At 43.2% G+C, this 14499-nt stretch overlaps 1 protein-coding gene across 2 annotated transcripts in view; it reads right to left on the bottom strand.

Moving 5' to 3' along the window:
* Positions 1 to 11451, bottom strand: part of CRYBG3 (crystallin beta-gamma domain containing 3) — an 89390-nt gene extending 77939 nt beyond the window's left edge. Inside the window, exon 1 of one of the 2 annotated variants that reach the window (XR_014938426.1) lies at positions 11220 to 11449. Coding sequence is in view for 1 of the 2 variants with exons in the window: in XM_015878946.3 (XP_015734432.2) it covers positions 11220 to 11344 (125 nt within the window). In the remaining variant the exon portion in view is untranslated. Of the gene's footprint in view, positions 1 to 11219 lie in introns of both variants that reach the window. The other variant, XM_015878946.3, reaches the window with a different exon arrangement.
* Between the last annotated feature and the right edge of the window lie 3048 nt (positions 11452 to 14499).

The raw sequence follows: 14499 nt of genomic DNA, 5'->3' as shown, positions 1-14499 counted from the left end.
TGTAGGGCTACTTCTGGTCACCTGAGCTAAGGCTCAGTTTCCATAGTATCATTAAGGTTGGAAAAGACTTCTAAGATCACCCAGTCCTCCTGACAACCCATCCCCACCATGCCCACTGCCCATGTCCCTCAGTGCCGCATCCACACAGCTCTTTAACACCTCCAGAGATGGTGACTCCATCATCTCTCTGGGCAGCCTGTGCCACTGCATCACCACTCTTTCTGAGAAGAAGGTTTTCTTAATATCCAACTTGAAGCCACTTCCTCTTATCCTATCACTGTTACCTGAGAGAAGAGGCTAATACTTATAATTGCTATAAATGTTAACTGTGTGATATTATTACCACAGAATTGTTATGCCTTTGCTAAGAACTGAAAGCTACAGATTGACCATATGTACAGGCTCACCCCACACACATTTGGGTTGCATCTGCATTAACAGGTCACCTCCACAAGGCTCCATGGTTGCCTCAGACTTCTCTGGGGCAGTGCCTTTTTGGCCACACCAGGCAGCAAGCGTACTACCCCCTGTTCAACACCTTGAAATATAGGTTTGTGGTTAGCTACCCATATCACTTTGTTAAATCAGCCAGCCAGCTCTCAGGGCTACAGCACTTCCACTTCTCAAGCAAAGATGATGATTCTCATGAGTCTACAATTCCACACTTCCCAAAGCGCTGTTTTTATACAGCCAGTCTGATAGAATACTAAGAGAGACCACAGATTTAATATTGACAAGAATTAGCCCTAGAAGCTCTTAAAACTAATCTGCCTTGCAACTTACTGTCTGGCCCCAGAAGGGTTCTCCTGCCTTTCCAATAAAGGTATCTTGTGACAAGAGGGTCACAACTTCCTCGCCTCCCTTAAGGAAGGTGGCAAGGTCTGCTCAGAACACTGCTCTCCCTGCTGACAACCGCTGCTCCAAAAGCCCTCTCATCTGCCTGGACTCCTTGCACATATCTCAAGTCTGGGGTCCACTTTGTATTCACTTTTGGGATGTGAACAAGCACAGTGTGATCCTGATACCAAAGAAAACCTCTCTGTCCCTCCACAGCGTGCTTTTGTGGACTTTACCCATACAGGCTGTCATTCACAGATGGTTGCAACTGCTTGTTTACGAATTTAGGCAGATACAACTTTTATTTTATAAACAATAACAAAAAGAAGGCATAGAAATAACAAATAATTTGTCCTGAGTAATAAAGATACTGTTAAAATTAAGACTAGAATCTAAGCTTTTTGGCTGCTTCTCAAGTAATCTACTGCCCTCCTACTGCTATTTCTGCCTGACATGCATTTTCTCATCATTTGTTGGTGCATCTGACACAGATGGGTTAATCTTCAGTGAAGGCAGAGAGATTTCTTCCTCTATCTTGCTGCTTTTCCCTACTATCTTGCCAGAATGCATCCTGAACTAGTGTCACTTCTTTAAATATTTGAGATTAAACACAAGTTAAAATAGATCCCATCCTGTATGTTCTGCACAAACTTCTCTGTGTGTGATTTTCTAATGCTTTTTGTTCATCTGCTGCTGCAAATCTGTTCTGACCTTTCCGTAATACCAGGACAGGTGGTGTCTGAATCAGAAGCAGATTTTGGTCCAAGTTTTTAATCATAACACTTACATAGGAAAGGTCACAGAGTCTTATAGGTGAAAAAAAATGTTTATATCCCCATACATATATGGTAAGGTCGCTCACACAAAACACAGAAAAGTAGACAAGTATTCAAATCCAGTTTTGCTAACACATAAGAAGGATAGGAGTCAATAAAGAAAAAGCTGAAGGGGAGCAAATTTAAGTATGTGGTTTGTGAGATCTTTTCCAACTGTCTCTAAAAACAGAACAAGACAATTATAAACAATTACATGTTCAAAAGGCCCTCGCAGCATCTCTGTGCAGCACCAGGAGTCTGCTTCCTCCAGCTTTGTTCTTTGCAACAATCCCTGGGAACTTGCAAATTAAAAGCCCACCCTCTCTTCCTCTATTAGCTAACCTCACCCCTATTATGCACACAGCAGATTGTGGACATGTTGTGTCAGATAAAAAACAATCTACAGGCAGTATGTAAGTGCGATGAAGCACAAATGTGTGCGCTGTGATAAGAATGACCAGATGCAAAGCTTATTAAACTGAAGCTAACTGCCGTGGCATTTTACTCTCCTCTTACAAGGTACCTGCTGTGGATTCCTGCTTGAGAATGGAGCAATTAATGGGCAACCCTTTAAAGAAACAGGGACAGCTGGCTAAAGCTTAACTCACGCAACATCATGACAATACTTAGAGATGCTGCCCTTGCCTCTTGCTCCCACCCCAGGGAATACTCCAACTGTACAAACAGAAGTCACTTCCAACACTGTGGGTCCAGAATTTACTTCTTATGAAGCCAAGATGTAAAAAGATGTTGCCAGAGAAGCAAGAGCGCTACCAGTTTGCCTCTCTCCAGGAACAGCTGACTCCCCACACAGCCAAACCCTCCTTGACACTGCATTAAGTTAACACTGCCCATTTTTAACTGTGCTCCCTTTCAGATCAAAACAAAAACAGTAGCCATTTCAGGAAAGGACTTGTCATTGCATTAGTACACCTAACCTGAAATGTGTCATAGGATACCAAGCAACCCTAAGACACTACATTTGGCCTTGCTGATACAACACTAATTAACTAAGCATGACCTCTCTATGTTTAATGATATTGATTGTGATACCCATTCAGTCATGTATTTAGTAATTTATTTTACATTTTCCTCAAGATGATGCATCTTCATTTTGGTACTGTTGATACAATTCGTCCTCCAACACAGTCATCACATGAGCCAATGTAATTTTTGTCTTTCCTTTCTTACCTTTTTCTTTATTTCAGAATTCTGGGACATGACTCTAGTTTCTGACCCCTGCCTTTTACCTCACACTGAAAAAAAAAAGCACTCCTCTCTGCAAAGCTACGCTGCATTTGGTCATGATGTCATCACTTCTTTCCAGTTTTACTTAGTGCTAAGACAGTGACACATTCAGTGTTAACCTCCTGAGAAAACATCAGACCCTACAGAACACAGAAGTTGCTAAAGAAAATGTGATCACCCATTAACTTAAACCAAAGCTAAGTGAGCCTCCCTGAAGAATGCGAACGAGAAGAGAACTGTGAGTCAAGTAATACTATCAAATATAGATGCGCAAGACCAAAGTCATTGTGAAGTTTCAGCACAGTACAGGGATTCTCAAACCACATGAACAGACCAGTAGTAGTTATGAACTTGTATGATACATCTGCAAAAAGCTATAGGTTAGCAAGTACTGTTTTTTTCTTTGCTCCTGCTTCTAAGTGGTAATTATAAAGAAGACTTAGACAATTCAGACCTTTGAGTAACATTTTCTATTATACACACCAGTTGCCCTACTTGCCACACATAATTGCCACTATGATTATCAAAGCTGGCCTCCCAAATAATCTAGATCACAAAATCTTACTGATGTAGACCTGAATTACACCTGTAGTTTTAATTAAAAAAAACAACAAAACACAACAAAAACAGTGAACAATGGAAAATCTACAGTATTTGTAAAGAAAAAATAAAAACACTTTCCCATGTTTACTACCACTAAATCCACAAAATCACTACTAAAACATAGGCCTGCCAGTCCAAATTTGTCAAGCTTCATCTCTCCTCTATGGAATCAACCTACATCTACCTTTCTCAAGTCACGGTCTGCGGTGATGAGAAGCACTTAGCTCTGATTTCCCTTGCAGTTACGTACCTTGAGGCAAAGCCATGCCTAAATCCGTAATCCTATCATTTCAAAACCTACTCTTAGACAAACTAAATGCTATTGAGCTACTCAAATTTATTCTGTGAGGCAGCTTTTCCAGACATCAGATTGTTCCGGAGCAATTTTCAGAGCCATTTCCAGTTTGTTGGTACCTTTTTCATAGTAAAACATGGATGTTTTAACTAGACTCACTACACTAGACATTTATACTTCTGAGAATCACTTTTTCTATCTAAGCCATCATTTTGCTTTGGCAGCTCCCGTTCAGTGACTGCCAACCACTTCAATGCAATTTCACTTGTTTCTGCAACATTGCCATCTATATGGAAATGCCCAGAAAAATACACTCTACTCATCTGCAAACTTCCCAAAATACAATCTTCTCTTCTTTCAAATTGCTTGTAGAGATATTGCATTGATTGATTAAAAAATAAGCTTTTTTACATAAAAGAAGTAGAAAATTATTTTCCACATCCAGTTCTTCATATCTCTTAGTTTGTCTTGCTACCATTACGTTTGTGAATACTTTAACTGAAGCACCAGTATCAGGTCAGATGCCTTAAAGAGCCTGAAGTTGCTACTTCAGCAGTTTATCAACTAAAGTAGCAGTTTCATCAACAAAATCAAGCCTGACAGTTCCCATCCTCCAGCAATGTTAGGATCAACATCACATTTATTAACTTCACAGCTCACCTGGAAGACTTGATAAATCAACTTTTCAATCCTTCCCCTTTAATCCAACCAAACAGAATAGACATAAAAGCATAATTGAAATGCCAACACCTTGCTCTAGATCCTAAAATCACACCTGTGAAACCATTCATGTCCTGTGAAGCCTGGAGAACTGTCCAAACCTGATCTACAAACAGCGTTTATAGAATTTTTAAGAGTCAAACTTTTGGCGCATACGTTGAATAACATCTGTTAAACAAATTGAAAGGCAAACATTACTGAAAAGTCCAGTGCCAAGAAGATGCCATCTCCAGCATCTCTGCTTGGGGAGAAAGCAATGAAGATTCTTACAAACAGCCTTCTGCATCAAATGTCAGTCAAAGTACAGAAGCATTGTAAGAGAAAATAAAGATGCTGGTGTTTTAACAGAAAACAGCAACAACCACAGAACTATTTTATCTCTCCCCCCCACTCTTGGAAAATACAACACAGCTCTTTTGGAGAAGCTTCAAAAAGATAAATTGTAGCCAACTTCACAGCCAGGTTCCCCAGGCAAACACCGGTCACAGAAACCAAATGGTAGCAGCGGTGATGAAGCCTTACTCCAGTTTCTGACAAGGCCTTCAGGGCTTGTCTTGAGGAGAGAGGGAGTGTTAGCACAGAAATTTAAATGCAATGTTTCTGGCTCCTACTTTGGTGCTTATGTGTAAGCCACGCACACAGGGAGGAGCCATGAGGATAAATGGAAATTCTAAAAACAAGCCAGTGATTCTGAGATCAGAACATGAAAGGAAAGCAAAGCAACTACTTAAAACAAATAAAGGAAGCGGGGAGGAAAGGAGCAGGAGCCACAGAGAGGTAAAGGATGAAGAAAAGGGAAGCAAAAGGAGGATGAACTCAGGCAAAAGAAGTGTTAAAATTAACCAACTAATGTAAGTGCTGGAATAGCATAAAACATTCTATTCAATTAAACAATCCCACTTGAAAACTGGTTTGATTACAGAGAGCATTTAAGCAATTTAGGAGGTTTTTACTGAAACATTTTTTCCTCTCAGACCTGTTTATGCTGCTTGTTTACATACTGCTTTTGCTCTGATGCACAGTAAAGCTAGGTCAGCTTCATGCCCTGTGTTAGTATTGCTGCCTCCCATACACTAAGCGAGCTACAGAATGTGTTAGTACAAAATGAAGAGATTTTGTTAATCCTCTTTCAAAATGCAAACTAAAGGAAAAAAAAAAAAACACCCGTGAAAAATAAAGATATTATAAAAGTACCAAATGACACATTTTACAGAGAAAATGTATGTTAAAACTGCAAAAACCATTTCTTGACATCAAACAAGTCCCTTTCAACTTAAAAGGCTGGAACTAAGTGAAATAAGTATGACGGCCCCTGATATCCCTTGATGAATAACTTAATCTGTTCTACACGTGAGGGAATTCAGCAGCCAAACAAAAGGTAGAGAAAAGAAAGAAAAACATTCCTGAGTAGGGCCTACTTCAACACTGGGCAGTAGGATTATACCAGATTACGCTACGGTTTTTCTTCTGGCATCTGTCAAGCATAGTAACAAACATTAATATAGAATCTGCTCTGTATTTGCTAGCCTCAGAGGTTCAGTCAAGTTTTCAGCATGCTTATGAAATAAATATGTTTCTGGCAGCTAACATATTAGAATTGGTATAATATCAGAAGCAGATTCAGAAACTATTTAAGGTTAAAATTATCAACTTAACAGAAAATAGACAGGTTATTATATAATTACTTTCAAAAGGCACATACTTGAAGGGCCGAGAGTCAACAATGTGCTTACAAATGACAATAAGATGGAAGACATTAAAAAAGTAGTAGTACCTACTTTCCTCTTGGCAAATAGAGTTTAATTAAATTTATAATAGAAGGCACTAAGAAAAAGCAACCTGGAAAAGAAAATAAAAGAAAGATGCTGGAGTCACCAGTAAAACACAGCGAGTCCCTCAAAAGCAACACCATATAATATTGTAAAGTTAGTGGAAATCCGTACAAGAGACTTTAGAAATGAAATGAAAATTAAAACAGTAGAAAAAACAGATGTGGTAACATCCTTATGAAAATATCCTACAGGGTAAGCAATGTAGCACTGCTACTGTCTGGAAGCACAGAAGCACACTAGCACATATTCAACTGCACACAGTCCAAAAAAACTCTCAGAAAACAGAATTGGTTGGGTTCTCATCTCTATGAGAAGTTCTGATGATCAGAAATGCAGCAGTCTATTTGAGTTTTGTTTTTTCCCCACTTGCGAGTCTTCTGTCTACCTACCGACGAGTTAGTTTTTGCTGCTGTGGGACTGACTTCCTTAGAACCAATGATTCATAGATACTCTGAAAATCTGACAATAATTACGAATATAACTGAAAGGAGACAGCACTGTTAACACGTAATAAGTAGGTTTGTTTCTTTTAAGGAGTGCTACTATTATAATTAATGCTCCACTAACATTTCCTCTAGGAAGTGTCTCACAATCACAAGGCCAGCTGTTGGACTTGCTCCTCCTGGTCTCACTCCCATGAGACATTGACATCTACACCTAATTTTAATCAAACGAGGCCCCACTGTAGCATGATTCAGAACATTTACTTATTTATAAGTGTAGGGAACCGCTTTGATAATCTGCTGAATCAGGGTCTTTGCTTCACTTTTGAATCATTCTGCAATGACAGCCACAACAGAAAGATCAAGGAAATAAAAAGAAATGGAAAGAAGGTCAAACATAACATAAGTGAACTGAAACTTCTCATAACGTGCCTTGCTTTGGTAAGTTTGAGTTCTTCTAAATGACTGGAGGCTTTCCCTTGCTGGTTCCATAAACCATCACCTCTGCTGCACATTCACAAATAAGCTGGAATTTAATAATAAGAGTAATAATAAAATTTCACTTTCCCTTTTGAAAGGAAGAGCGTCTTAATGAGAAAAAAAGAGATTTTTTTTTTTTTTCCCCAGCAAACAATGGATTTCTTCTAAGATGCCAACAGCACATGAATCAAAACCAGACAGGAGGTAGCAAGTTTAGAAGAAACAGAATCATAGGATGATTTAGGTTGGAAGGGACATTTAAGATCACCTAATTCCACCTCGCTGCTATAGGCAGGGCCACCTCCCACTAGATCAGGTTGCTCAAAACCCCATCCAGCCTAATTTTGAATGCCTCCAGGGAGGGGGCATCCAAAGCCTTGCTGGCAGAATAAGTCTGAAATGCATTACACCCCTTTCAAGCCATTCCTGGTAGTTCCCAAATACATTTATTTGATTTATTTTTTTTTAAACCACTACAAAAATACATGCGCTTTATAAACAGGAACAATGACTGGCAAGCCCAGAGGAAGAAAGGGAGTCTCTAATCTCTCCTTAGGCAGTATAAACAACGTTCTTCCACCTCTGAAAGCTCTTAGTTAGAAACTAATGGATGAACGGAACAATGATGTCAATTAAAAAAAAAAAAGAGAGAGAGAAAAAGGCCCTCTGAAACTAAATAAAAGGTTGTTTTTCCCTGTTTGATGTTTCTGATACACTTCAGTGATGCAGAAAAAAAGTATCTGGACAATCCCAACAAAGGCTCGCTTGTGCTGGTAGTTATTTGACCAACTAATGGCACTTAGAGGGAAAAAGATAAACCTGAAATGAATCTGCTACACAATATAAAATACAAACTATATATAAGATGTTGATGGTAGCTCTGGGTTAAAGCAACTGGTGAAACGTAACACCTCCAGACAGTTTCTAAGGAGACCTAACAGGTCACATTCACTTTCAACAGGACAATTGCCAAGGTGTGGAAGCTGCGCAGCCCTGAAAGAATACGCAAGAGATGGCCTTGTAAAAGCTGTATCTTCATCCAGGTAGCCTATAGAAACCTGCATTAATAACTAACTGAATAAATCAGAGTCCTGTTAGAATCACAAAAATCGAATGGGATTTTCCCAGCTTTGGGATGCAGACTGCCCCAAGACAAACACTGCGGTTACCAATATCTATTTTGTATTATTGAGAATAGCAAGAAGCAATGACAGAGCATTAGGAGAAGGATAATTCACATTTATTTAATTTGTATGTAAAAGCAGCCTGAATCATAACAGACGTCTGCTGCCTTGTGCCACCATGACACTTGCTGATGGAAAATAAGAATGACTTTTGGACATGATGTGCTTATCTCCTCACACTTGTAAAAATTACAAAAAAAGCCATATTCTGCATAGGATACATGAAGCATGATGCACTTCTCTGGAGGTCAGTGCAGATACACTGCAGATATATGTGGCCTTGCATACCACTGCGCCCCACCTCCTGATCCCTCTCCTTGGTAGTTCTGCTGTTCTGAAACAGCACTAGGTACAGTATCTCAACACAAAAGTTTCATGCTACACACTTCTGATTTGATCTTGTTCCAACATGCATCGTTCCAACCGTTGAACAGGAAACTAATCACCACGGTGCATACGTTCGGACAAGGCTGCTCAGGAGGCACATTTCCCATCCGCCTCCTGCCCTCCACACCTGAACAACAAACACACAGGCAGCCTCAGCTCTCCCATTGTTTAGCAATCCATTCCTCCGCACCCAGCGTTCACTGAAGCAGTGCACCAAGCCAACCTGGGCCGCTCACTCCAGCCTGGCACTGCTAATGTATGCAATTACGCTAATCTATGGAGAAGGCTGTCAGTGGAAACCAAAGACGAGAGCGTCAGCATTCCAGGTGAATGCACCGCCCGAAGCCTGGCACAACAAAAAAGCTCTTTAACATACCAAATTGGGCTCCTGTGAGCTGCAGGAATTTTGCTTGCTTCCAGAGGAATCGTGGTAGTGACTGCCCTGCAGCTAACGCTGTGTGGGAAGGTCATACAGGCGGCCAGGAGGCCTAGCCCTTCTTACACCTGGTGGGGACCGCCTGAGAAAGGCAGGGCTATTGGCTGCAGGAAATGAAACTGTGATTTACATGAAGATAACTGGCTCCAGCCCCGAGTGATGTGCTGCAGGTCTACCACGAGGACACACCGCAGATAGCATATCTTGCTCACAAACCACCCAACCGGCATCACCCTACTCCCCTCAACCACTAGACTTTTTTGTTTAGTCCCAGCCACAGCTGGTGAGGAGGATGCGTGATGGGAGGTAATGGCCTCAAGTTGTGCCAGGTAAGATTCAGGTCGGATATCAGGAAAAATTTACTCTCTGAAATAGCTGTGAGATAGTGGCACAGGATGCACAGGGAGGTGGTGCAGTCACTGTCCCTGGAGGTGTTCAAGAACAGTGAGGATGCGGCACTGAGGGAACATGGTTCGTGAGCATGGTGGAGATGGGTTGGTGGTTGGACTGGGTGATCTTAGTGGTCTTTTCCAGTCTTAGTGACTCTACAATACCTCTGTTGCTGCCTCTTCATGTCCCAAGCCACTTTCAAGCCTCTACATTCCGCCACATCTCAACCACCCTGCCAGGTGTGATGCCATACTGCTCAATGGTGAAGGTGCTCTTGATTCAATAGCATCACTCCTGATTTTTTTTTTTTTTTTTTTTTTTTTCAGGAAATAAAAATATCAGTGCTTGTAAAAGGCTGGTGGATCCTTGGCAATGTGCTGGTGTATCAAATGCAAAGCAAAAAGAAGTTAAAATCTTTCACAATCCATTTACATGACCATCTAAGAAGACTGCATACAGTAGTCAGCATAACATAACTCTGCAATTTTTCATGAGTGGTGAGAAAGAACCACCAAGATACCTCCTTAAAGTTTCCTTATTTGCTTGTGTAGACACAAACATGTGCAGAATGACTCAAAATGATTAAAACCAGCACGCTGAAAGCAAGATGAATAAGTTGTACACCTGAGGAAATGAGGCCTTGCCAGCTGACACCTCCTCACCACAAAAACACGCTCATTCACTCAGGCCAATAACAAAACATAAGAAGCAGAAGGAAACTTTATCTGTGGTTCTTTCCTATCTACATGTAGAAACCAGCCAGCAGGGGAAAAAAAGAGAAGAAAAAAAAAAGGAAGAGGAAGAAATGCACGAGACGTTGCAGAACTTTTTCATCTCGTTAGCACCCTCTATACTTAAAAAGGAAAATATATATATATATTTTATTAACAACCAGGTTACCAGAAGCCACATATTTTGCATGGAGACTTAAACACCCCAGTAATATTTATATTGCATTACCATCTGATTTAGAGCAGCCCGGGGAACGCTGAGGGGTGTGAAGGAAAGCGAGCACCCAACCCCGGCCGCCTTCGGTCCCCGCGTACCCCCAGCGCAGGGCTCCCTGCCGGTAGGGCTCAGTGCTGCGCTGCTCGCCCCGCACTGGGACCGGGCGCTGATGTTCACTGAACTGAGCCCCCACGGAAACTCCTCCGCACACCCAGAGACTCGCAGTCCACTCCAGCCCGCATCCGGCTCGCCTCACGCCATCCCGAAGTAGCGTTGCATTAAAAACGAGGAGCCGAACCCCAAACCTCCACAACCGACCAACCAACGGAGCAGCCCGGAGCGGCGCTGGCAGTCCCCGTCCCCCGGCTCCGCAAGGAGCCGCTCTCCCCAGGGTCGACTCCCCGCAGGGAGGTCGGGCCCCACCTGCCCCGTGCCCCCCCGGCCGGGCCCCGCGGCTTCTCCCTTCCGCCCCACATCCTCTCGCTCAGCCCGCCTGAGTCGCGACGTCCCATTGCCGTCCCGGCCACCGCGCTCCCCGGGCGGGTCGGGGGCGAAGGGGGAGGCAGCGAAACCGACCTCGCTGTGCCGCCCGGGCCCCTACCTGTGCGCGCCCGCCGGCCGCCCGGGCGCCGCCGCCTCCTGGCGCGGGGGGCTCCTGGCGAAGAAGCGGGAGAAGGCGCTCGGCCAGGAGGGGCCGGCCCGCCGCCGGCTGCCCCCGCCGGACATCGCCGGGCCGGGGACACGAATCGCCGCCAGCAGCAGCCCGCCACCGAGTCCCCGCGGCGGCAGCAGGCGGCGGCCCACGCCTCCCTCCGCCCCGGCGGGGGCGGCCCGGTCCGGCCCAGGGGCGGGGCCAGCCCTCAAGCCCGACCCGGCCCAGCCCGAGGTGGCCGGGAGCCGGTTGCTGCCCCCGCAGGCAGGAGCAGGCCGTGGGCGGAAAGGTCCCGTGCGGGTATTGGTGTGCCAGCATGAGCCGTGGGAGGAACGAGCGAGCCTTGAGCTCTACGCGCTGCCGCCTCGCTGCAGCCACCGGCTCCAGCCCGTCTGCTTGTGCCAACTTTCAGATGCCACACGTGTCTGTGCGTGCTAAGGCAGTAAGCTGCTTCACTCGGCCTCAGGGGTGCCACGTAACACGCAGGCCCCACAACTGCATCAAAGCAAGGTGTACAGCACTGCGGCCATGTAATGCCCACCTCTCTCGGCCACATGAAGGTGGCTAACATAGAGGAAGGGTGTTCTCTTGCCTGTTGAAGGGATTTTTTATTCAGTGACATCTTCATTTAATGGCTGGACTCCATGACTTTATGGGTCTTTTTCAACCAGAAGGAATCTCTGATGATTTCTCTCCCACTATGAGGCCTGTGTCCTTCCTCAAGTTAACATCAAACTATTCCTACCACTAGGGACAACCTCGCCCTTATAACAGCTCAGAGACGAACAGAAATATTGGTTTTACAGATAGAAGGGTGGCAAATCTTAACAACTCACTGTCTGCAAATCACTTGTAAAACCAACTGACCTCAACATCAGAATTTTCAATACAGAGCCATGCTTCCCTCCTGCTCATCTTTGTGACTGCCTCCCTGCCTTTTCATGCACTGCTTTTTGCATCAGTGGCTAAGACAAGGGGCAAATAATTTTCTATGCATCGCTCCAAAGCCAGTACAAGCCTATGAAATGTGTCATGACAGAAAATTATAGAGAAAAACCCACCACATTCTGAGAGTACTTACACACAGCTGCCCGGTCTTGGGAAAACAGCAATCAGGGCCACAACCATAAAAATGTAAGAGGCTCTTATGGAACCTTAGAGAGGATATACTCCCTTTACACTCAGAAGTAATCAAAGACCCAAAATTGAACTAAAAGAGAGGCAATTTACTAAAAGCAATTAAGTGGAACTGCACAAACAGGCTGCAGTGGGGCTTCAGCTCACAGTGACTCTGCTACTTGGGATTCTTCCTCACCATGGATGTCTCACATCTTCCTCACCTATTCCCTCAGTAAGACTTAATCCTTAGCTGTAGTAAACCTGAATACAGTAATTAGCACTTACAAAGCATCCGGTATCTTCAAATAATTTCAGCATTAATTGATCCTCACAACCACCTCAGGATGTAGTTAAGCACAGCAGGACACATGGTTTGCACACACCCAGAAGCAGCCAAAGCACTTAGCAGCACCCATACTATGTTGGTGGAAGGAAACTGCTCTCCTGCTCTGCAGCACTCACGTGCAGGTAATGCTGCATTGCCCAGGCAAGGAACCACTAAAACACAGTTGAAACATGGGTGCAGAGAAGAAGCAGCCCAGCTGAGGCTGTCTGGCTCTATCTGTCTGATAGAATGAAGTGAAAACTAAGGGAAAGATGTAGTCTGAACATCACTGAGCCATACATTTTCCCTGCAAGCACATTTTAGCACAACATATCAAATGAAAGAAAAAAGAAACAAAGTGTTTTAGTTCATCTTGGCAGCTACTTCTTATTAGTGGGCAACCCCATTTTCCAGGTTCTTAGAAAAAAATCTGTGTTGGACAAATTGCAATAATGAGCTCTTCCTGTACTTTTTTTTCCCTTTCTGGTTATAATATATTGTGGCAAGGCTTCTAATAGGTAGCATGACACCTATTATATTACACTAATAATAAATTAATACAGAGAGTGGAGTCACAGCATGTAATATTTCCTTGCAATTTCAGAAGATGCTAGGCTGAACAAAGTAGTAACACAAAGCATGTTAGCAAGCATTTATAGGCTATATTGCCTGTCTAGCTATGACCTTTCATTGCAAAGCACACACTCGCTGTCCAGCTTCCAGCAGTCTGGATCCTTTAACTACAAACACACTGTTCCTCCATTTGATTTGCTGAAAATTGTTTGAAAGAGCGACATATGGGCAGCTGCTATTGCTGAATCGCCTCGGTGTCTGCAGAAGACAGCTGGAAATGGCTCATGGTATTAACTGTAGTTACTGAAAGCTGTAACTGTACTCTTCATTACTTTGGAGAATGCCTGCACACCGTGCCACTTATGGCCAAAGTTTAACATGCTAATTCAAATTCTTCAACCAGCTTTTCAGAAGCCTTCTTCTGTTTGTTCTCCGTACAATCCTTTGTGAAGTTTACATGTACTATGCAGCAGAAGAACTAAAATGGAAAATTAATTGTAAAGATCAAAACAAAAATTAACCAAGACCTACAGAAGCTCTTTTAGAGTAAACTTTCACTGTGCCTGGGCTCCTCTGCCCAAGGAGGTTGTGGATGCCCCATCCCAGGCTGGATGTGGCTCTGGGCAGCGTGGTCTGCTGGTTGGTGACCCTGCACATAGCAGGGGGGTTGAAACAGGATGATCATTGTAGTCTTTCTTAACCCAGGCCATTCTATGAAGCAAAAAGGATTAAATAACCTTGTATTTCATTGAATCTCTTTCAACCGAACTCCACTAGAAGATAACCAAAGTCATTTTCTGTCAATTCCAACAGAACTTAGAACTTTCGTCTAATTAACACAGCTCATCTGGAAGGGTTTCCAGACATTCAAGAAATGTCTCAAGAAATGAATTTGAGAAATAACCACGCTTCCTCCTACTGGTTGGAAGGAGAATTTAACTAACTAGAAATGCATACATCTCTACTGCCATATTTAAGGATGTATTAAAATCATAACAAGGTTATGTCTGATGTTTCTGTTCCATACCCAAGCAAAATAACACATTCATTAAAAAGATGAGAACGGCAAGAGAGAAGAAGCTGAGATTATGTAATAAAACTGTCACTTCTAAAATCAACAGTTCTAACTTTGTTACTGGTTTACTTAACTAGCACAACAGAGAGGTAAGCCCTCTGGTTCTGACCAAGGACATTACAGATACATCACGGGAT

This window comes from Coturnix japonica, chromosome 1, assembly GCF_054131305.1.
Source record: "Coturnix japonica strain WE chromosome 1, WE-NBRP24, whole genome shotgun sequence".
In the NCBI taxonomy this organism is placed as follows: Eukaryota; Metazoa; Chordata; class Aves; order Galliformes; family Phasianidae; genus Coturnix; species Coturnix japonica.
This window is presented reverse-complemented; position numbering and strand designations above follow the sequence as displayed.